The 23,324-nt window shown below is 44.7% G+C and overlaps 1 protein-coding gene across 1 annotated transcript; it reads left to right on the top strand.

Annotated features, from left to right (window-relative positions):
• The first annotated feature begins 706 nt into the window (after window positions 1-706).
• Window positions 707-3,239, top strand: LOC138746330 (testis-specific serine/threonine-protein kinase 1-like). The gene has a single exon (XM_069904548.1). It carries the CDS (start codon window positions 782-784, stop codon window positions 2,042-2,044), a length of 1,263 nt encoding a protein of 420 aa, XP_069760649.1. The 5' UTR covers window positions 707-781; the 3' UTR covers window positions 2,045-3,239.
• The last annotated feature ends 20,085 nt before the right edge of the window (window positions 3,240-23,324 follow it).

The raw sequence follows: 23,324 nt of genomic DNA, 5'->3' as shown, positions 1-23,324 counted from the left end.
CAATGGTTCCCAACTTGGAATGGGTTCACCCCAGAAGAGAGAGTGGTAAGTGGCTCATATGTAGTGGGCTTAGTAGGGCCATCGGCTGGAGAGTCTGGCCCAAGTATGGATCAGGTAATTTAAGGGTCCAATGACTAGATGTCCACTGATCTGTGGGCTGGGCTTGACCTTGGTTTGCAGGTGAGGTGTTGTCTGATGAGTTTCCACCTGGAAAGGTCACATGACCCTCCATGACCCACACTCCCACCAGGTGCCGGATGGAGAGGTCACGTGACCCCCCATGATCGACGTTCCCACCAGGTGCCTGACGGAGAGGTCACATGACCCTCCTTGATCCACATTCCCACCAGGTGCCGGATGGAGAGGTGCGCGACCCTCCATGAGCCACATTCCCACCAGGTGCCAGATGGAGAGGTCACGTGACCCTCCATGCTCCACATTCCCACCAGGTGCCGGCTCCTTGCTCCATGCTGCCCTACTCCCCTGCGCCCCCCCCACCAAAACATTGCCTGCTCCTCTCTGAGGCCCCTCGAGCCACTGTCATGCGGGAGCCACAAAAGAAAATAGGAGAAGTGGGCCATTCAGTCCCTCAAGCCTTCCTAGCCCTTTCACGTTGCAAGGCCTGACGGGTGCAAACTTCTTTCAGGCGAGGCAGCCACGGGAGATCGCGGGGACCCCTCTGTGACGCCGCAGGCGCCATCACAATGCGGCGGCCGGGTAATCCGCACACCCTCTGCCCATTTCCTTCCCGCGCTGCCGGGGTGGGGCGGGAACGCTCGGCATGGACGACGAGGCGGCGCTGAAGCAGCGAGGCTACACCTTGGGCGTGCACTTGGGAGAGGGGTCGTACGCCAAGGTCAAGTGCGCCTACTCCAGCCGTCTGAAGAGCAAGGTGGCCGTGAAGATCATCGATCGGAAGAAGGCGCCCAAGGACTTTCTGGAGAAGTTCCTGCCCCGGGAGCTGGAGATCCTGGCGCTGCTCAATCACCGCTCGATCGTCAAAACGTTCGAGATCTTCGAGACGTCCGCGGGGAAGATCTACATCATCATGGAACTGGGGCTGCAGGGCGACCTGCTGGACTTCATGAAGAGCAGGGGTGCCCTGCCGGAGGAGGTGGCCCGCCACATGTTCCGCCAGCTGGCTCTGGCCGTGCAGTACTGCCACGACCTGGACGTGGTGCACCGGGACCTCAAGTGCGAGAACGTCCTGCTGGGCAAGGGCTTCGCCGTCAAACTCTCCGACTTCGGCTTCTCCAAGCGCTGCGCCGCCCCCGCCGCCGACCAGGGCAGGGCGCCGCTCAGTCGCACCTTCTGCGGCTCGGCGGCGTACACGGCCCCCGAGATCCTGCAGGGCCACCCGTACCAGCCCAAGTCGTGCGACGTCTGGAGCCTGGGGGTCATCCTCTTCATCATGGTGTGCGGCTCCATGCCCTACGACGACTCCAACATCAAGAAGATGCTGCGGCTGCAGAAGGAGCACCGGGTGGATTTCCCGCGCTCCCGGCCGGTGGCGCGGGAGTGCAAGGAGCTGATCTACCGCATGCTCCACCCCGACATCGGCAAGCGCCTCACCATCGGCCAGGTCCTGCAGCACCCTTGGCTGCTGGCCGCCGCCAAACAGGGCTCCGAGGCGGAGCCACCCTCGGAGGGCGAGCAGGAGGCGCCAGACTGGGGGGCCGGCGAAGAATGGCGGGAAGAGGGGGCTCAACCCGAGTCCGAAGCCCAGCCTCTGCCGCGGGCTGAACGGGTCGCGTCCCCGCCCCCCGGGGACACGCAATCTGCCCCCACGGAAGGAACCGAGACGGACAAGCCCGCGGCGGAATCTGCCACCGGCGGCCGAGTCGCGGAGCCGGGAACGGATCGGAAAAGCGGGCGGCGTAAGTCGAGACTGGCCCGCGAGGAGCTCCCTGACGACAGCGAGGTCTACCCCGACCAGGAGAACTTCATGGAGGCTCTGAGCAAAGCAGAGCTGAAGAAAGGGGTTTCTAAAAGGTCCAAATCGGTTGAAAAGAAGGGCAAACATTCGAGGAAATCCCATTACTAGATCCAGCCCCCTCAACGCTTCAGCTTCCAGCAACAAACGCCTGAAACTCTCGGCGGTGTTTCGGTTCCTCCCAAACGCGGGCACCCGGGAAGAAACAAATGCACGGGAAATACCCGTTATCCGGAATTCCCTGTTATCCGGAATTCAAGCATCCGGCCAAAAAATGTCTCCAAAAAGAAAAAACTTGCAACACACAATCTCAAGCAACCGGCATTCCATACCGGATTTTTTTTCTTTCTTCTTGTACTGACCGAGAGCCCACTACCGTCCTCGTGGAAGATGCGACCAAGGACGGACACTGAATCACTTTCCAAATTGGATCCACGCGGGTCAGACCGATCCGGAAAGGGGAAAGGGCGCATCTGCGGGCCAGCAAAAAATAGATTGCGGTAGAAAGAAGAAAGGGGCAGAGGGCAGAATACTGCTTGCCAGTGGGATCTCACTTTCCCGGCACTGCCGCCTCTCCGGTAAACCCTGCCGCCGGCTTTCTGCGCCCCTCCCAATGTCAAAAGTGGGCATTGTTCTGCCCTCTATAGCCTGTACCTGTGAATAAAAATACCTTTTTGGACTCTATCCCATGACACTTCTATCATCCCCGTGCAGGAAAGTCGAAAAATCCAGCATTGACAGTGTGACACTGCAGATTTTCTGTGGGTTGGATGATACCAACTCATTTCAGTGAGTTTCAAGGGTACACAGCCCACAAAGGGGAATAGAAACACTGAGCACAGAAACAAGCCCTTGGACCCTTCTAGACTGTGCCAAGCTATTATTCTGCCTCTACACCACATCCCACCATACCCCTGCCAACATGTTTCTTAAATGTTAAAATTGAGCCAGCGTTCACCACCTCAGCTGCCAGCTCACTCCACACTCCCACCACTCTCTGTGTGAAGAAATACTCCTACTGACTGTTCCCTTTAAACATTTCACGTTTCACCTTGAACCCATACCCTTTTTCTTCTTGTCTCACCTAACCTCAGTAGAAAAAGTCGGCTTACATTTACTCCGCGCCCCTCATAATGTTAAATACCTCTATTAAATCTACCCTCATTTTTCTACGCTCTGTTTAACCTTTCCCGTAACTCAGTTCTGGGAAACATCCGAGTAAATCTTTTCATTACAGGTCTTGATGGGGGTTGTGTGCCCCTTGATGAGTGGGATGGAGATAAGTTTTTGGAATGTATTCACTTTGGAGGGGGGGAGGGATTGGGGCAAATACGGTCTTTGGGTATTATGTACATGAATAACTTTATTGGATTTTGTACGTCTGTGAAAACTAAAATAAAATAGTCAAAAAAATATATTCTCTGCACTCTCAATCTTATTGATATTTTCCCCATAGTTTGGTGTCCAAGACTGCACACAATACTCCAAATTTGACCTCACCAATATCTCATACAACTTTACCATAACATTCCAATTCAGAGTACATGAAGGCCAATACGCCAAAAACTCTCTTTACAACCCTATCTACCTGTGACACCACTTTAATGGAATTATGTATCTGTATTCCCAGACTCGATTCCACCACACCCTTCGGTGCCTGACCATTTACCCTGTACGTCATTTTCTTGATTTCTCCTTCTGAAATGCAAACCTCGCACTTGTCTGCTTTACAATCCACTTGCCATTATTCAAAGAGTTCAAAGTCCATTGTTCCAAAGTTATACCTGACATCTCTATTGGGAAGCTATTTGGAAAGTTACCTCATCTGCTCATTGAGCATTAGGTCCACTCAAAAGAACAGCGACCATGCAATTCATTCTCCCAGGTAATGGGGAAAACCTGGGCCCTTCCCTCCAGATGCCATTGGTCAGCTCAGGTCACATGGGTGCACCTGGGCCAGGCCCTCAAGTCGGTTGCAGCATAAAGCCCACCACGTGGAGCAGACATTACATTACGTGGAGACATCCCTGAGCTCCACTCTGGGTTGCAGCCCATGGGCGACACCGGGACACCAACCGTGAGGGTTCTGATCCAGGTCACAACAGTTGAGTGGTTTATGCCAGTACAGGCTGAGGGCAAAAATGGCATCTGCCGTTTGTAGTGGCAATTAGATAGTTTCTCTGTCGGTCATTGTATTGTGCTTGCATGTTGGTGGGTATTTTTGTGTGAACCTAGCATACAATCAGGAGTTGCGGGTATTTTTTTATCAAACCAGCATCCGGTATATCAGATATATGCTACTGTGTGCGCGTATGTGGGTGTGCCTATGTGTGGGTGTGTGTCTGTGTGTGCGTCTGTGTTGCGTGCGTGCTCTTGTGTGTGTGTGTGTGTGTGTGTGTGTGTGTGTGTGTGTGTGTGTGTGTGTGTGTGTGTGCCTGAGTGGGTGTTTGTGTGTGTGTATGAGAGAGAGAGAGAGAGAGAGAATTGTGAATTCCCTGCATGTAAATAGTTCACAGTTTTCTATTAACACATGTGCAGGACTTGTTATTCTTTGAACCCTTCTTGCCTATTCTCACCTTCACATCTCAATCTGTCTGCAAGCTTTGAAAACCTTCCTCTCTGTCCACACCCGCCCCCAATTTTAGTGTAATCAGCAAATGCTGATCCAATTTCCCATATTATCATCCAGATCATTGATATAGACAACAAACTGCCGAGGCTCCAGCCTGAGAGGAAATCGTCCTCTGCCACTCTCCGGCTTCCTCCACAAAGCTGAATTGTGCCTCATCAAGCATCTGAACCTTCTTTACCAATATGGCAGCTGCCAATTAATGGGCCAGATGCAGGCCAGAAGGGGTATATTGAGAGGCTTATTGGTCACAGCGCCCAAGTCTCACTTACCCCTTTCTATAACTGAGGAAGCAGTGCACTGGCAAATGGACTTTGAACTTAACCTTGAGTTCAGAAGTTGGGATGTTATGGTAAAGTTGTACAAGACATTGGCGAGGCCAAATTTGGAATATTGGTCACCTAACTACAGGAAAGAAATCAATAAGATAGAAAGAGTGCAGAGAAGATTCACTGGGATGTTGCCCAGTCTTCAGGAACTCAGTTACAGGGAAAGGTTAAACAGATTAGAACTTTATTCTCTGGAGTGTAGAAGAATAAGGAGAGATTTGATAGAAGTATTTAAAATTATGAGGGGAGGGGAGTCGACCGAGTAGATGTAGCTTGGCTTTTTCCACTGAGGGTAGGTGAGATACAAAAGGGGGCACGGTTGGTGTAGCAATTAGCACGATGCCTTTACAGCACCCGCGATCGGGACCGGGGTTCGAATCCTATGCTACCTGTATGGTTTTTGTACATTCTCCCCGTATCTGTGTGAGTTTCCTCCCATTTAAAATCGTACCTAGAGTTAATTGGGTGTAAATTAGGCGGCACAGACCCGTGGGCCGAAATGTCCTGTTGCCGTGCTGTATGTCTAAATTTAAAATGTGTTACAGAGTCCAGAGGACCCCAAAAACCAGCAATAGATATTCACTACAACACAGAGAGGTATTTAAACAAAATTAGTTTTTAATTATATTTGAACAACAGAATTAAACTTTAACTTATTACTTAACCTACCTAACCTACTTAATCCCCCCTCTAATACTAAGTGTGTAATGTGTATTTAAGATTAGAAAAGTTCATTGGATCACAGTCCAATCTCACTGGTTGCAGGCAATTCTTGTACTGTGTACAGAAGTTTGGATTAACAAAGTTCACCAGTCTTTGGTGCTTAATAGGCAAATGGTTACCACTCAGGAGGGTTCTTGTTGGTCTTCAGAGAGTGATTCCTTTTGTTCCAGGACATCTGCACCTGATTTCTGTTTAATCAGTCTTGCTGATTAAACTTGCCCCCTTCAGGGTTCTCCAGATGATCCTCCTTCTTTCAAGTCACCTTTCAGACAGCCAGTCTTCTCTTTGACCAGACAGTCTTCCAAAGGTTTGCCAGCTTTGTCCTTCTAAAACTGATTTCTGTCTCCTCCCTCTCTGTTTCACACCCTCCCTCTCTGAGAGCAAAACTGTTCTGTCTGCCTGCAAAAATCACATGCAAGCTGTATGCTGCAACTTCGTTGCTCTTTTTTGCAAAAAGCACTCTGCAAAAGTCCTGCAAATATTCTGCGTTTTAAAGTATTTGTGTGGAACCTGATCTAATAATCCTTCCCAAAACACCTCCAAATACTCTGTCACAATGGTCATACAATGTACATCTGCACCAAAATTATTTCTTGCCATGGGTGGAAAGGTACTTTGTAAAAACAATAACTGCAATAGAATCAGGTTTATTATCTTGAACGTGTCACAAAATGTGTTGTTTTGTGGCAGTAAGATTGTGCATTACAGGTGTAGAAATTGCAATAAATTACATTTCTATAAATACACTATTTAAACATAATTAAATTGGTGCCAGATTTTGGTTCACTGTTCATTCAGAAATGGGATGGGGAGAAGCCGTGGTGGAACTAGGATGTCTGCAGACGATGTGCTTGTAGTTAATACACAATTAGCGCTGGAAGAATTCAGCAGGCCCCTCACTTTTATACGAGCCAAAGATATATAACTGACGTTTCAGGCCTGAGCCCTTCGTCAAGATATACGCAAAAAGCCGGCAGGCGTTTGTATCAAAAGGCAGGGGGAAGAGGAAAGGAGATACGGTGGGGGGTGGGGGGTGGGGGGGGGGTGGGGAGCACAGGCCAAGAGACCAGAGATAGACATGGATAGGAGGGTGGGGGAGAAAGGCTGAGAATTGATTGAGGATGGGGGTGGCTCCATGAATGCAGAGCTGGAGACAAGGAGACAGAGGGATAGGGAAAAAAGGAGAGATGGGGGTATAGAACTGGAGGATAGCACAGGGAGAGAGGTGGGGAGGTGGTCTAAAGGAGACTGGAGACATCAATATTAATGCCATCTGGTTGGAGAGAGCCCAGTCCGAAGATGAGGTGCTGTTCCTTCAATTTCCAGGCAGTTTCAGTCTGGCAGTGAACGAGACCACGGACAGACATGTTAGCAAAGGAATGGGATAGAGAATTGAAATGGGTGGCCACTGGGAGATTGACACTATTACACCAGTCAGAGCCGAGGTGCTCAACAAAGCGATCATCCGGTCTGCATTCAGTCTCTCCAATGTAGAGGAGGCCAGAACGGGAGCATCAGATGGAGACGATTCACAAGCGAAATATTGGTCTATTTGGGGTCCCGAATGGTGGTGGGGGGGAGGAGGAATGGGTGCGCATGGTCACGGGGGAAGGAGGTGCCAAGGGGGCAATTAGTGGGAAGGGATTGAGTGGACGAGGGAGTCACAGAGGGAGGGTCTCTACAGAAGGTAGAGAGGGGAGAAGATGGAAAGACATGTCTGATGGAGGGATCACGTTTTAGGTGTCAGAAATTGTGGAGGAGAATGTGAAGGAGGTGGAGGTAGGTGAGGGCAAAGGGAAATCCTGTCTGCTGTGGATGGGGGCGGAGGGGGCATCAAGGCAGTTGCGGATAATGGAGGATATGTGGGTGCGGGCTGAGTTGGTGGGATAGGGGAAGCCACTGTTTTGAGGATGGAGGTCAGTTCTGATGATCTAGCATGGAAGACCTTGTCCAGGGAGTAGTCGTGATAGAGATAGGGAAATTGGAAGAACATGGTGTAGACAAGAGAGCTGTGGGAGTACAAAGTTCAAATTTCAGAATTCCAATTTATTGTCAGGCATCACATGAAACCCCGAGGTTCCTTTTTTTTCCTGCAGATGAGGCAAAATTTCCACTTATTGGTAATACAAAAAAAACTGTACTTAAATAAAGATATGTAGAACCATAGAACAGGCCATTCGGCCTTCTAGTCTGGGCCGACTATCTCCTCCAGAGTCCCACTGACCTGCTCCCATTCCATAACCCTCCATCCATGTGTCTATCCAATTTATTCTTAAAACACACGATCAACCCCCCATTCACCACATCAGATGGCTGCTTGTTCCACACTCCCATCACTCTCTGAGTGAAGAACCTGCTTCTAATGTTCCCCCTAAACCTTTCCCCTTTCACCTTAAAACTATGTCCTCTCGTATTTATCTTCCCAAATCTAAGTGGAAAAAGCCAGCTCCCATTCACTCTGTCTACACCTCTTACAACCTTGTCAACCTCAATTAAATCTCCCCTCATTCTTCTTCGCTCCAAGGAATAAAGTCCTAACCTGTTTCATCTTTCCTTGTATCTCAACTCCTGAAGACCCAGCAACATCCAGTAGCACTCTGCACTCTTTCAATCTTTTTGATATCCTTTCTGTAGTGAGGTGCCCAGAACTGCACACAATACCCCAAATCGCCAATGTCTTAAACAACTTCAACATAACATCCCAACTCCTATTGTGACAGATTATGTTGTGTTTGTATTGTATATAGATATGTTTTTGGGAGATAAATTGGGGCAGGTTTTTTAGTGTAGGTCACATGCAAACACTTTAAAACAGATCTTATTTAAAATACTGAAGCTCTGCTCATTGCTAGACAGTCTGGCTCCAAGAGCCTTTGCAAAAGCTTTGAAGAATGCCCAAGAGACTTCACTAATGGATTGTCATTTACAAAAAGGCAACAGATGAGATAACTCGTCGGAGTCGCAGGCTGTGTGGAGTGGAACTTGCTGTTCTAAGAGGGTCATGGGGTTTTGCAAGCAGAGAGAGAAAAACAGGCTTTTTCTCAGAGAGAGAGAGAAAAAAAATCAGTTCTGCTGTGCTACAGTCAGCAGCAGCAGCTGGGACTGGAACAGGACAAGCTGGCAAGCTTGTGGAAAAACCCCATTTGGAAGATGGGTTGTGAGTGCTTAGTTCAGCCTGGTCAAACCCCTAGTGGTTCATGTAAGAGGAGAGGACTGGCTATCTAATGTTTCACTTGGAATAAGTGAAACAAAAAGGAACTCTGTGATGACCTGAAAGAAAGAGGTGATCATCTGGAGGGGGAAAATTTCTTTGGCAAGACACTGAAGGTGGCCGATTAAAAAGGAATCAGTTGTGGGTGTCCAGCAAACAAGAAATCTCTCTCTGAAAACCAACGAGAACCTTCTTGAGCAGTAACCATTTACCTTTCAAGCGCCAAAGCCTGGTGAATTTTATCAATGTTCAATTCTGTGCACACTATAAGAATTGCCTGCAACCAGTGAACTTGGAGGAATGAGCAGTGAGATTGGACTATGAATCAAAGAACTTTTCTCAACTTACACACACATTACACACACATGCGCTTAGTTAGGTTAGGTTAGTTAAGTCAATAGTGATAAGTTAAAGTGTAATTCTGTTTTCATGTTCAAAGATAATTAAAAGCAACATTTGTTTAAGTAACCATTTGTCTTGGTGAATATCTATTGCTGCCGGGTTTGGGGGTCCTCTGAGCTTGTAACACTATACTCAATACTTTGATTTAAGATACCGCCTGTCCACTTGCGATCCCACCTTCAGGGAAGTATGTATCTGTATTCCCAGATCTCTTTGCTCCTCCACACTCCTCAGTGCCCGACCATTTACTGTGGACATCCTTCCTTGGTTTGCCCTTCCAAAATGCAACACCTCACAGTTGTCTTTATTAAACTCCATCTGCCACTTTTTGGCCCATTCTCCCAGCTGGTCCAGATCCCTCTGCAAACTTTGAAACTCTTCCTTACTGTCCACAATGTCTCCAATCTTTGTGTCATCCAGCAAACTTGTTGATTGATCTGATTCCCCCCATTATCATCCAGGTCATTGAAATAGACAATAAACAACAATGGTCCCAACACAGATCCCCAAGACACACCATTAGTCACAGGCCTCTAATCTGAGAAGCAACCATGCACTACTGCCCTCTGTTTTCTCCCACACAGCTAATTTCTAATCCAGTTTACAACCTCTCTTTGAATACCCAGTGTCTGAATCTTCTGAACTAACCTCCCATGTGGGACCTTGTCAAAGGCTTTACTAAAGTCCATGTTGACAACATCCACAACCCTTCCCTCAACTACCTTCCTGGTAACCTTCTCAAAAAAATTTACAAGATTTGTTAAACATGACCTACCACACACAAAGCTATGCTGACTGTCCTTAATCAGCCCATGACTGTCCAAATACCTATATATCCTGTCTCTCAGAACTCCGGGTGAATTTACCCACCAATGACGTCAGGCTCACCAGCCTATAATTATCTGGTTTATTTTTGGAACCCTTTTTAAACAATGACATAACATGAGCAACCCTCCAATCTTCCGGGACTTCACCCCCGGCCAAAGACATTTTAAATATATCAGCCAGGGTCCTTGAAATTTCTACACTCGTCTCCCTCAAGGTCCGAGGGAATATCATATCTGGCCCCGGTGATTTATCTGCCATTATTTTCTGTAAGGCAAAAAGCTCCTCCTCTCCGTAATCTCCATCTGTTCCATGACCTTTCTGTTTGTTTCCCTTCCTTCTGCACTCTGCCAGTTTCCTGAGTAAATACTGAAGCAAAAAACTATTTAAAATCTTCCCCATTACATGAGGTTCCACACATTGTTGACCTTTGGGGACCAATTTTGTCCCTGATTATCCCTTTACTCTTAATATATTTGTAGAAACCCTTTGGTTTTACCTTCACATTATCTGCCAGAGCAACCTCATGTCTTTGTTTTACCTTCCTGATTTCCTTCTTGAGTATTTTCTTACTTTTCCTGTACTCTTCAAGTATCTTGTTAGCTCCTTGTCTCCTATACTTGCTACAAATCTCCCTCTTCTTCTTAACCAGATCCCCAGTATCCCTTGAAAACCAGGGTTCCCTATGCCTGGTAACTTTGCCTTTAATCCTGACAGAAACATGCAAACTCTGCCCTCTCAAGATTTCACCCTTGAAGGCCAACCTCTTACCTATCACGTCCTTGCCAGAAAACAAAATATCCCAATCCACTCTTCCTAGATCCTTTCTCATTTCCACAAAATTTGCCTTCCTCCAATTTAGAATCCCAACTTGAGGACCAGACTTATCTTTTTCCATAATTAACTTGAAGCTAATAACATTATGTTCACCTTCACACATCTGTCACCTGACCTGCCTTGTTCCCTAATAAGAGATCAAGTACTGCCTCCTCTCTCATTATATGGATTTGGAAAACTTTCCCGAACACATCACAAACTCCAAACCATCCAGCCCTTTCACGATATGGAAGTCCCAGTCAATATTTGGGAAGTTAAAATCTCCTACTATCACAACTTTCTGCTTCTTACATCAGTCTTCTATCTCCCTACAGATTTGTTCCTAAAATTCTCTCTAACTATTGGGCAGTCTATAATACACCCTTATCAGTTTGGTCACACCTTTCTGGTTCCTCAATCCACCCATGTGGCCTCTGTAGACAAGTCTGCCTGGCTGTCCTGGCTTCACATTAACTGAGATATTCTCCTTGACTAGCAATGCCACTCCTCCCCCTTTATCATGTCTGAAGTAACGGGTCCCCGGAACATTAAGTTGCCAGTCCTGTCCCTCCTGCAAGCAAGTCTCAATATAGTAATAATGTTGTAATCCCACGTGGCAATCCATGCACGAAGCTCGTACGACTTTCTAATAACCTTCCTTGCATTGAAATAAAGCTGCCTTATCCTCCTATTTCAATCCTCCCCAGCACATGGCATGGGAAGCAATCCTAAGATCACTACCCTGGATGAGCTCTTCTTCAACGTGGAACGGAAGTCCCTGAACTCTCCTTGCAGGACCTCGTCACCCTTCCTACCCACGTAATTTTGTCCCAACAAGGACCATCACGCCTGCCTGATCATCAACCCATCTAAGAGTGTCGTGAACTCGATCTGAGATATCCCAGACCCAGGTGCGATAGTGTCCCTGTAACTCCAATCGACCTCCCAAATTCTACGGAGCTGATTGACCACCTTCTCCAGAGCCACAACATGGCTTATCAGGAGCATCAGCTGGATGCACGTCCCGCATTTGTAGTCATCAGGGAAACCATCGACTTTCCCAACAATCCACATCCCCTGCCCTGGGGTCCATGCGCACACTTGCTAAGCAAGTGGGGTAGAGAGAGTGACGTAGAGAGTGACCGGTAGAGAGTGGGGTAGAGAGAGAGAGATGGATAGAGAGAGTGATGTAGAGAGTGAACGGTAGAGAGTGGGGTACAGAGAAAGAGGGATAGAGAGAGTGACGTAGAGAGTGAGGGGTAGAGAGTGGGTTAGAGCAAGCAGGCTAGGGAGAGTGATGTAGTGCGGTAGAGAGAGAGAGAGAGGGATAGAGAGTGATGTAGAGAGTGAGGGGTAGAAAGTGGGGTAGAGTGAGTGGGGTAGAGAGAGTGACGTAGAGAGAGAGCGGGGTAGAGAGAAAGGGATAGAGAGAGTGACGTAGAGAGTGAACGGTAGACTTAACAGAACCAGAAATATCAATAAAAGAATTACATAAGAAATTGGAATATGGAGAAGTGTCGGGATACAAGATTAATGCAAATAAAAGTGAAGCAATGCCAATGAATAATGCGAATTTCTCAAAATTTAAGAAAGAATCACCATTCAGATGGCAAATGCAAGCAATACGATACCTAGGTATACAAATAAATAAAAACCTCGGCCATCTATATAAACTCAATTATTGTCCACTAATGAAAAAATTGCAGGACGACTTAGAGCATTGGAAAGATTTACCACTAACACTAATAGGAAGGATAAACTGTATTAAAATGAACAATTTCCCAAGGATACAATACCTATTTCAGGCATTGCCAATACACTTGACGGAGAAATTCTTCAAGGAGTTAAAGAAAATAATAAGGAAATTTTTATGGAAAGGGGGAAACCGAGGATAGCACTAGATAAATTAACAGAATGGTATAAACAAGGAGGCTTACAACTGCCAAACTTTAAAAATTATTATAGAGCCGCACAATTAAGATACCTATCAGATTTTTATCAAACAAGGGAAAAGCCAGATTGGACTAGATTAGAACTAGATAAAATAGGGGAGAAGATACCCGAACATATATTATATAAATGGGATGAAAAATTGGTACAACGTAGGAATTCTCCAGTATTACATCATCTGCTCAATATTTGGAAGAAGATTCATGTAGAAAGGAATAAAACAAATTACCAACTACCAAAACTAATACTGACACAAAATCAGCTAATCTCTTTTACAATAGATAACCTTTCCTTTAGAGAATGGGAGAAAAAAGGGATCAAAAGAATAGAAAATTGTTTTTCAGGAAATAAATTATTATCCTTTGAACAAATGAAGGATAAATATAATATAACTCACGATACAGTGTTGGCATATACCAACTGAGATCCTACTTGAATGATAAATTAGGAAGCAGTCTGAGGTTACCAGAGGGAAGTAACCTTGAATATGTGATTACAGATACAATGATAATCAAAAGATTTATAACAAACATGTATATTAAACTGCAAGAAAAGGAGAATAAGGAAACAAATGGTAAAACTAAACAAAAATGGGAACAAGATTTAAACATAAAGATAAAAAAGGAAACATGGGAGAAGTTATGCTCTGGAACTATGAGAAATACAATAAACACGAGGTTACGTATGATACAATATAACTGGATACACAGGCTATACATTACACCTCAAAAGTTAAATAAATGGGACCCAACAGTATCTGACAGATGTTTTCGTTGTAAAAAGGAAATAGGAACAACAATTCATGCAATTTGGACATGTGAGAAAGTGAAAAAATTTTGGGAAGATCTAAACCAGATATTAATAAAATCACAAAAAGCAATATACCAAAAAACCCAGAGATCTTCCTCCTAAGTAACATAAAAAACAAAGAATTTGAACTTCATTTGGATGGTGCACAAAAAAGATTTGTTAGGATAGCCCTAGCTGTAGCAAAAAAATGTATTATGTCAGCCTGGAAATTAGAAGATAACTTGAGAATACAACAATGGTATATAGAAATGAATAAATGTATTTCATTATATAATATATGGAGGAAACAACACCCAAAGGAAAATGAATATTCATATTATTCAGGTAGACATAAAACATACTCAAGAACAGACCTATTTCTGTTATCAGCTCGTATGCAAGATAGAGTAAGAAAAACAGAATATAAAGCTAGAATATTATCGGACCATTCACCCTTGAGATTGACAATAGAGGTAGAGGACATCCCTCCAAGAATGTATAGATGGAGATTAAACTCCATGCTACTTAAAAGGCAGGATTTTAGAGAATTAATTGAAAGACAAATTAAAATGTACTTTGAAATAAATACGGAATCAGTGAAAGATAAGTTTATACTATGGGACGCAATGTAAGCGTTCATTAGAGGGCAAATAATAAGTTATGTAACCAAGATGAAGAAGGACTATAATCAGGAAACAGAGCAGTTGGAAAGGGAAATAGTAAATATAGAAAAAGAATTAGCAATGAAGGAAGATGCAACTAAAAGAAGAGAATTGTCAGATAAAAAAATAAAATATGAAACACTACAAACATATAAGGTGGAGAAGAACATAATGAAGACAAAACAGAAATATTATGAACTAGGGGAAAAAACGCACAAAATTCTAGCATGGCAGCTTAAGACAAAACAAGCTAAGAAAATGGTATTGGCATCAAGGAAAAAAGACAAACAAATCACATATAATCCAATGGAGATCAATTAAAACTTTAGAGAATTCTATGAACAATTATACCAAACTGAAAACGAAGGGAAAGAAGGCAAAATAATTGAATTTTTAACTAAAATTGAACTACCAAAACTACAAATAGAGGAACAAAATAAATTAACAGAACCATTTGAAATAGTAGAAATACAAGAGATAATAAAAAAAACTACCAAATAATAAAACACCAGGAGAGGATGGATTCCCAATAGAATTCTATAAAACATTTAAAGATTTATTAATTCCTCCCCTCCTGGAAGTAATCAACCAGATTGACAAAACACAAAGCTTACCAGATTCATGTATAACAGCAATAATTACAGTAATACCAAAGCAAGGGAAAGATCCACTCGCACCAGCGGCATATGGACCAATATCATTACTTAACATAGATTATAAGATAATAGCTAAACTATTAGCAAACAGATTAGCAGATTATGTACCTAAAATGGTAAATCTAGACCAAACTGGATTGATTAAAAAAAGACGCACAACATACAATATTTGTAAATTTATTAACTTAATTCATGCAGTAGAAGGGAGTAAAGAGCCAACAGTAGCAGTTGCTTTAGACGCAGAGAAGTCCTTTGACAGAGTAGAATGGAATTATTTATTCAAAGTATTGCAAAAATTCAGTTTACCAGAGAAGTATATTAATTGGATTAAAGCATTATATAAGGGGCCATTGGCGAAAGTGACAGTAAATGGATATATATCAAAGCAATTTAACTTAAGCAGATCAACAAGGCAGGGATGCCCACTATCACCCTATCTAGCTATAGAACCACTAGCAGATTTGATAAGAACAGAAAATAATATAAAAGGGATAAAAATAAAAGACAAGGAATATAAAATCAGTTTATTTGAGGATGATGTTATAGTATATATAACAGAACCAGAACTATCAATAAAAGAATTATATAAGAAATTGAAGGAATATGGAGAAGTGTCGGGTTACAAGATTAACGTAAATAAAAGTGAAGCAATGCCAATGAATAATGCGGATTTCTCAAAATTTAAGAAGGAATCACCATTCAGATGGCAAATGAAAGCAATAAGATACCTAGGTATACAAATAAATAAAAATCTCAGCCATCTATATAAACTCAATTATTATCCACTAATGAAAAAATTACAGGGCGATTTAGAGCATTGGAAAGATTTACCATTAACACTAATAGGAAGGATAAACTGTATTAAAATGAACATTTTCCCAAGGATATTATACCTATTTCAGACATTGCCAATACACTTGACAGAGAAATTCTTCAAGGAGTTAAAGAAAATAATAAGGAAATTTTTATGGAAAGGGGGGAAACCGACGATAGCACTAGATAAATTAACAGAATGGTATAAACAAGGAGGCTTACAACTGCCAAACTTTAAAAATTATTATAGAGCCGCACAATTAAGATACCTATCAGATTTTTACCAAACAAGGGAAAAGCCAGATTGCACTAGATTAGAACTAGATAAAATAGGGGAAAAGATATCTGAACACATATTATAAAAATGGGATGAAAAATTGGTACAACGTAGGAGTTCTCCAGTATTACATCATCTGCTCAATATTTGGAAGAAGATTCATGTAGAAAGGAATAAAACAAATTACCAATTACCAAAACTAATACTGACGCAAAATCAGCTAATCCCTTTTACAATAGATAACCTTTCCTTTAGAGAATGGGAGAATAAAGGGATCAAAGGAATAGAAAATTGTTTTTCAGGAAATAGATTATTATCCTTTGAACAAATGAAAGATAAATACAATGTAACTCAAGATACAGTGCTGGCATATTACCAATTGAGATCCTATTTGAAGGACAAATTAGGAAGCAGTCTGAGGTTACCAGAGGGAAGTAACTTTGAATATGTGATTACAGACACAATGATAATCAAAAGATTTATAACAAATATGTATATTAAACTGCAAGAAAAGGAGAATGAGGAAACAAATGGTAAAACTAAACAAAAATGGGAACAAGATTTAAATATAAAGATAAAAAAGGAAACATGGGAGAAGTTATGTTCTGGAACGATGAGAAATACAATAAATATGAGGTTACCTATGATACAATATAACTGGATACACAGGCTATACATTACACCTCAAAAGTTAAATAAATGGGACCCAACAGTATCTGACAGATGTTTTCGTTGTAAAAAAGAAATGGGGACAACAATTCATGCAATCTGGACATGTGAGAAAGTAGAAAAATTTTGGGAAGATCTAAACCAGATATTAAATAAAATTACAGAAAACAATATACCAAAAATTCCAGAGATCTTCCTCCTAAGTAACATAAAAAACAAAGAATTTGGACTTGATTTGGATGGTGCACAAAAAAGATTTGTTAAGATAGCTCTAGCCGTAGCAAAAAAATGTATTATGTCAACCTGGAAATTGGAAGATAATTTGAAAATACAACAATGGTATATAGAAATGAATAAATGTATTCCATTAGAAAAAATAACATATAGTTTAAGAAATAATATTGAAATATTTGAACAAATATGGAAGCCATGCATAAAACACAATAGAGAAAACCTACCGGGGACATTTACCACCTAAATTAACGAAAGGAGAAGGAAATGAAAAGAATTGACTCAGTGGAATTTCTTGTTTATTTTTATTGAATGACAACATTGTTTGACTGGTTTAATGTATCTTAGATTTTGTACTTTAAATGGATGGGGGGGGGAGATAGGGAGGGTGGGATGGGAGGAGGGGGGGGAGAAAATGACACTGTATATATTTGAAAAGGAAAATGTATGTATCATGGTCAATGTGGTTTAAGGTGTGAAAAATAAAAAAATTTTTAAAAAGAGTCTATTACGGAGTGGGGTAGAGAGAGTGGGATTGAGAGTGACGTAGAGAGTGGGGTAGAGCGAGCGGGGTAGACAGATAGACGTAGAGAGTGGCGTAGAGCGAGCGGGGTAGACAGAGTGACGTAGAGAGACAGTGGTATAGACAGTAAGCGGTAGAGAGTGGAGTAGAGCAAGCGGGGTAGAGTGAGCGGGATAGAGAGTGACATAGAGAGTAAGGGGCAGAGAGTGGGGTTGAGAGAGTGGGGTATAGAGAGAGTAGCTTAGAGATTCTGGGGTAGAGAGTGTGGTAGAGAGAGAATGTGGTTGAGAGCCTGGGCTAAAGGGAGTGGGGTAGAGAGAATGGGGTAGAGAGAGTGTGATAGTTAGCATGGGTGAGAGAGACGGGTAGAGAATGACTGGGGTAGAGAGATTGTGGTAGAAAGAGTGGGTTAGAGAGAGTGGTGTAGAGAGACTGGGGTAGTGACACTGGGGTAGTGAGAATGGGATAGAGAGAGAGTGGGGTAGAGAGAGTGGTGTAGAGAGAGTGGCGTAGATAGAGTAGAGTAGAGAGAGAGTGGGTAGGGAGACTGTGGTAGAGAGTGTGGGGTAGAGAGAGAATGGGGGTAGAGAGTGTGGGGTAGAGAGAGTGAGGTAGAGAGACTAGGGTAGAGAACTAGGGTCAAGAGAGAATGGGGTAGAGAGAGTGGGGTAGAGAGAGAGAGAGAGAGTGGGGTAGAGAGGATGAGGTACAGGGAGTGGGTGGAGAGAGCGGGTAGAGAGATAGAGGTAGAGAGAGTGGGGTACAGAGAGAGTGGAGTAGAGAGACTGGTGTAGAATGAGTGGGGTAGTGAGAGTGGGATAGAGAGAATGGGTAAAGAGAGTGGGGTAGAGAGAGGGGGTAGAGAGAGAGTTGCATAGAGAGTGCAAGGTAGAGAGTGTGTGGTAGAGGGAGTGGGTAGAGAGAGTGGGTGGAGATAGAGGTAGAGTGTGCGGGTGAAGACTGGGTTAGAAAGTGGGGTAGAGAGAGAGTGGGGTAGAGAGAGTGGGCTAGAGAGAGTGGGGAAGAGAGAGTGTGATACAGAGAGTGAGGTAGAGAGAGTGACATAGAGAATGCAGGGTAGAGAGTGCGTGGAAGAGAGAGGGTAGAGATTATGAGGTAGAAGGAGTGGGTAGAGAGTGGTAGAGAGAGTAGGGTAGAGAGAGTCTGGGGTAGGGAGAGAATTGGGTAGAGAGAGACTATCGTAGAGAGAGACTGGGGTTGAGAGAGAGTGGGGTAGATAGTCTGGGATAGGGAGAGAATTGGGTGGAGAGAGTGGTAGAGAGAGACTGTGGTTGAGAGAGAGTGGGATAGAGAGCCTGGGGTCGAGAGAGAGTGGGTTAGAGAGAGTGTGGTAGAGAGAGAGAGAGAGAGAGAGAGAGAGAGAGAGAGAGAGAGAGAGAGTGGGGTAGAGAGACTAGGGTAGAGAGAGTGTGGTTGAGAGAGTGGGTTAGTGAGAGAGTGGGGTAGAGAGAGTGGGGTAGAGAGACTAGGGTAGAGAACTAGGGTTAAGAGAGAGTGGGGTTGAGAGAGTGTGGTAGAGAGAGAGTGGGGTAGAGAGGATGAGGTACGGGAGTGGGTAGAGAGAGTGAGTAGAGAGATAGAGGTAGAGAGAGTGGCATAGAGAGTGCTGGGTAGAGAGAGCAGGGTAGATGGAGTGGGTAGAGTGAGCGGGTAGAGTGATAGAGGTAGAGAGATAGAGGTAGAGAGAGTGGAGTAGAGAGTGCGGGGTAGAGAGTGGGGTCGAGAGAGTGGGATAGAGAGAGTGGGGTAGAGAGAGTGGCGTAGAGAGAGTGGGGTATAAAAGGCAGAGCTGCCCCTGAAGAAACTCTGTGTCAAATACCCTCTACCAGGGTGCGTGTCTTCCTTTCTCTGCAAGTCTCAAGCTACAACCTAGGAGCTATAATTGGGAGGTATAACCTGGCTGTACCAGTTGCGACTCTGCTCCGTTATTAATAAAAATTATTGTTTTAACTAATCATCATCTCTAATATAATAACTTACATCGAACCAACTTCACTTGAATGAATATATAAATAATGTATTTTACTTTATTTTCATTCTTCGAAAACATTTAACTGTCACTGCGTCTACAGGTTCCTCCCCTCCACGGTACCGCCTGAAAGACGAACAATATCATCTCAATACTAACTCCGTTCTCTCACAGAATAGTGTGCCAGGTACCCGTACACTTTCCCTTGCAACCTCGCCATCCACTGCACGTTTTGGAATTTTTGCATGAGTTCGACGGAGCTCCTCTGATCCCTCTCGGTCGGGGAAGAGAGACGTGGATAAGGCACCCTGGGCTCCGGGAGAGGAAAGGCAGCTGCTGCCTCTTTGCAGGCTGAAGCTGGTGCCATCGGTTCAGGTCTGGGGCTGCTCTTGGGTGGTGGCTGGGCTTCAGGGGGAGTGGCTGCCTCGCTGGTTTTGGTCGTTTGCCTTGTTGGAGAGTACAGGAGTTATTCTCTTCCTTTAAATTTAACTGGAGACACAGCAAGAGGGGTTGGTGTTAATTACCTATAATGTTAATGTTTACAGGTAAAGCCTCTGATCGGGATAAGGAGACCCTTTAAGAGAGTCATCCCTCAGTGAGCGGCATCAACAACCTGCTCATCCCGGGTGACTCCATCGCTGTTTCACACAACTTTATTCAAACAGCTGCTACGAGGAAAGCCTGTCCAAGGCTCTCCCTCTGCTGGCTGAATATTTGCTCCCATCTTCACCAAAGGTTTACATGTTACTTCAGAGAGCGTTTACTTTTACAATTTTAAACTAGTCCAGTAAAATCTCCAGTACACGGCACACATCACAGTTGTTGCATATGCAAATTTTCCAGCTGACTGAGAGCCACTCTTCCATTGCCTGACTAAGACACCTACATTTTTGTGCAAAATGTAAAGTAATTTGAAAAGAATCAGCATTGTAGTCTTTAGTTAAAGACCCCAGGTCTACCCCTCTCTCTCTACCCCAGTCTCTCTCTCTACCCCACTCCCTCTCTACCCTACTCTCTCTACCCCACACTCTCTACCCTGGTGTCTCTAACCCATTCTCTCTACCCTTTCTCTCTAACACACTCTCCACCCCAATCTCTCTCTACCCCACTCTCTCTTACCCATTCTCTCTACCCTCTCTCTCCCCCACTCTCTAACCCACTCTCTCCACCCCACTCTCTCTACCCCAGTCTCTCTCTACCCCACTTCCTCTCTACCCCACACTCTCTACCCTAGTGTCTCTAACCCACTCTCTCTCTATCCCAACTCTCTACCCTACTCTCTCTCTCTATCCCACTCTCTCAACCACTATCTCTCTACCCCACTCTCTCTATCCCAGTCTCTCTATCCCATTCTCACTACCCCACGCTCTCTACCCCAGTGTCTCTAACCCATTCTCTCTACCCTCTCTCTCTACCCCACTCTCTCTACCCCACTCCCTCTCTACCCTACTCTCTCTACCCCACACTCTCTACCCCAGTGTCTCTAACCCATTCTCTCTACCCCACTCTCTGTAACACACTCTCTCCACCCCTCTCTCTCTACCCCAGTCTCTCTCTCTATCCCACTCCCTCTACCCCACACTCTCTACCCGTGTCTCTAACCCACTCTCTCTATCCCACTCTCTCCACACCACTCTCTACCCTACTCTCTCTCAACCCCTATCTCTCTACCCTCTCTCTATACCCCTCTCTCTAACCCACTCTCACCCCACTCTCTCTCGACCCCTCTCTCTCTCTACTCCAATCTCTCTCTACCCCTCTCTCTAACCCATTCTCTCTACCCCACTCCCACTCTACCCTACTCTCTCTACCCCATACTCTCTACCCGCGTCTCTAACCCATTCTCTCTACCCTCTCTCTCTAACACACTCTCCACCCCTCTCTCTACCCCACTCTCTCTACCTCAGTATCTCTCTATCCCATACTCTCTACCCATCTCTAACCCACTCTCTCTCTATCCCACTCTCTCTCAACCCCACTCTCTCTCTACCCTACTCTCACTACCCCACTCTATCCCAGTCTTTCTAACCCACTCTCTCTATCCCACTCTCTCTACACCACTCTTTCCATCCCACTCTCTCTCTACCCCACTATCTCTACCCTCTCTCTAACCCAACCCACTCCCTCTCTACCCTACTCTCACTACCCCACACTCTATCTGTCTTTCTAACCCACTCTCTCTATCCCACTCTCTCTACACCATCTCTCTACCCCACTCTCTCTCAACCCCTCTCTCAACCCCTATCTCTCTACCCCACTCTCTCTCAACCCGTCTCTCAACCCCTATCCCTCTACCCCTATCTCTCTACCCCACTCTCTCTACCCCACTCTCTCTACCCCTCTCTCTATCTACCCCACACTCTCTCTCAACCCCTCTCTCTCTTTAACCCACTCTCTTTTAATCAAGTAATTCCCGTAAGTCCCACAAATCCCATTTATTTCCTTGATTTTTTTTCAGCTTGTTTGAGGTTCGGGTTCATAGAGTGCCGGATAATGGGGAATTTACTGGGCAATGTTGTTCATTGGCTCAAGAAGGGATTAGTCCAGGAACTGAGAGGCTCACATCAGTGGAGTGAATGCTCAGGGATAGGGTTTTCGGGGGGGGCAGCGTTGCTGGAGCTCACCAGTGTGCCACACCTGCACCTCACGGGGCCACTCCAGCCCATAGTTCCCCACCCGCTGACCGGTATTCTAGACGTACAATATACCTACCCATTTCTTTCATGGCCATTTGTCCCCATTCCTCGTCCTACTGTTTGCTCTCAATTATACAACATAGCGGCCACCAAGGCCAGGTCTCGCAAGACCTTGTCGCTGGTTTTGTGAGGTCCGGCACTTAAAACGTTAACACTGCACCCCTCCAAATCTGTAAAGGCGCAGTCAGATTAGGGGCTGTCAGTATGTTTACCAATTTAATTTAATTTATTGAGGAGTTGATGAAGTTAGTTGATTGATGAGGGTGGGAATTGTCCACAAAGAATTTAGTAAGGCAGATCCAGAAGATATGGATGCCCGGTATCCAAGACCAATGGACTGTCTTCAACCTGTCTCTATGCAGATTTAGGCAGATCTTGTCTCTCAGAATTCTCTCCAGCAACCATGACCTCAGGTTCCCTGCCTGCCCTCGCTGCCCTTTTTAAATAACGGCACAGCATCAGCCTCCACCAGTCTTCCAGCACTTCACCCGAGGCCAATTATGTTAATATCTCAGCGAGGGCCTCCTTGATTTCTTCCCCAGCTTCCCACAAGGTACAAGGGTGCATCTGATGATTTGTCAGCTTTCATCTGCTCCAAGGCTGCTACCTGGTGGTTCTAATATTGTTCAGCACCTCCCCACTCGTTTCCTCCAATCCATCAGCGTCCATGATCTCCACAATAATGAAGCTTGAGGAAGATTCAAAATCCCACCCATCTCCTGTGGCTTCACACGTTGGCCTTGTTGATCTTCAATGGAACCAATCCCCTCTCATTTTATTCTGGGATTCTCCTTTATCCTGCCCGCCAGTTCCATCTCACATCCTCTTTGCACCGATCTAGTTTTACCCCTCACCTCCTGTACTCCTCAAGGGATTTGTTTTATCTGGACATCTTCAATCTGACCCAAGGCTCCTTCTTTACTGGACCTCAGTATCCCTTGTCATCCAGCATTCCTTAAACAGTCAGCTAGTCTCGCAGCATCTATACGAGGTAAAGAAATGCTATAAATACTCGCACCAACCCTCTTTTCAATCTTCTTCAGCATGATGCTGAACCAAGCCATGAAAGACCCCAACAATGAAGACGCTGTTTACATCCGGTACCGCACGGATGGCAGTCTCTTCAATCTGAGGCGCCTGCAAGCTCACACCAAGACACAAGAGAAACTTGTCCGTGAACTACTCTTTGCAGACGATGCC

The sequence above is a fragment of the Narcine bancroftii genome, chromosome 11, assembly GCF_036971445.1.
Source record: "Narcine bancroftii isolate sNarBan1 chromosome 11, sNarBan1.hap1, whole genome shotgun sequence".
NCBI classification, from domain to species: Eukaryota; Metazoa; Chordata; class Chondrichthyes; order Torpediniformes; family Narcinidae; genus Narcine; species Narcine bancroftii.
Note: the sequence above shows the minus strand (reverse complement) of the source record. Positions and strands in the feature narration are given on the sequence as shown.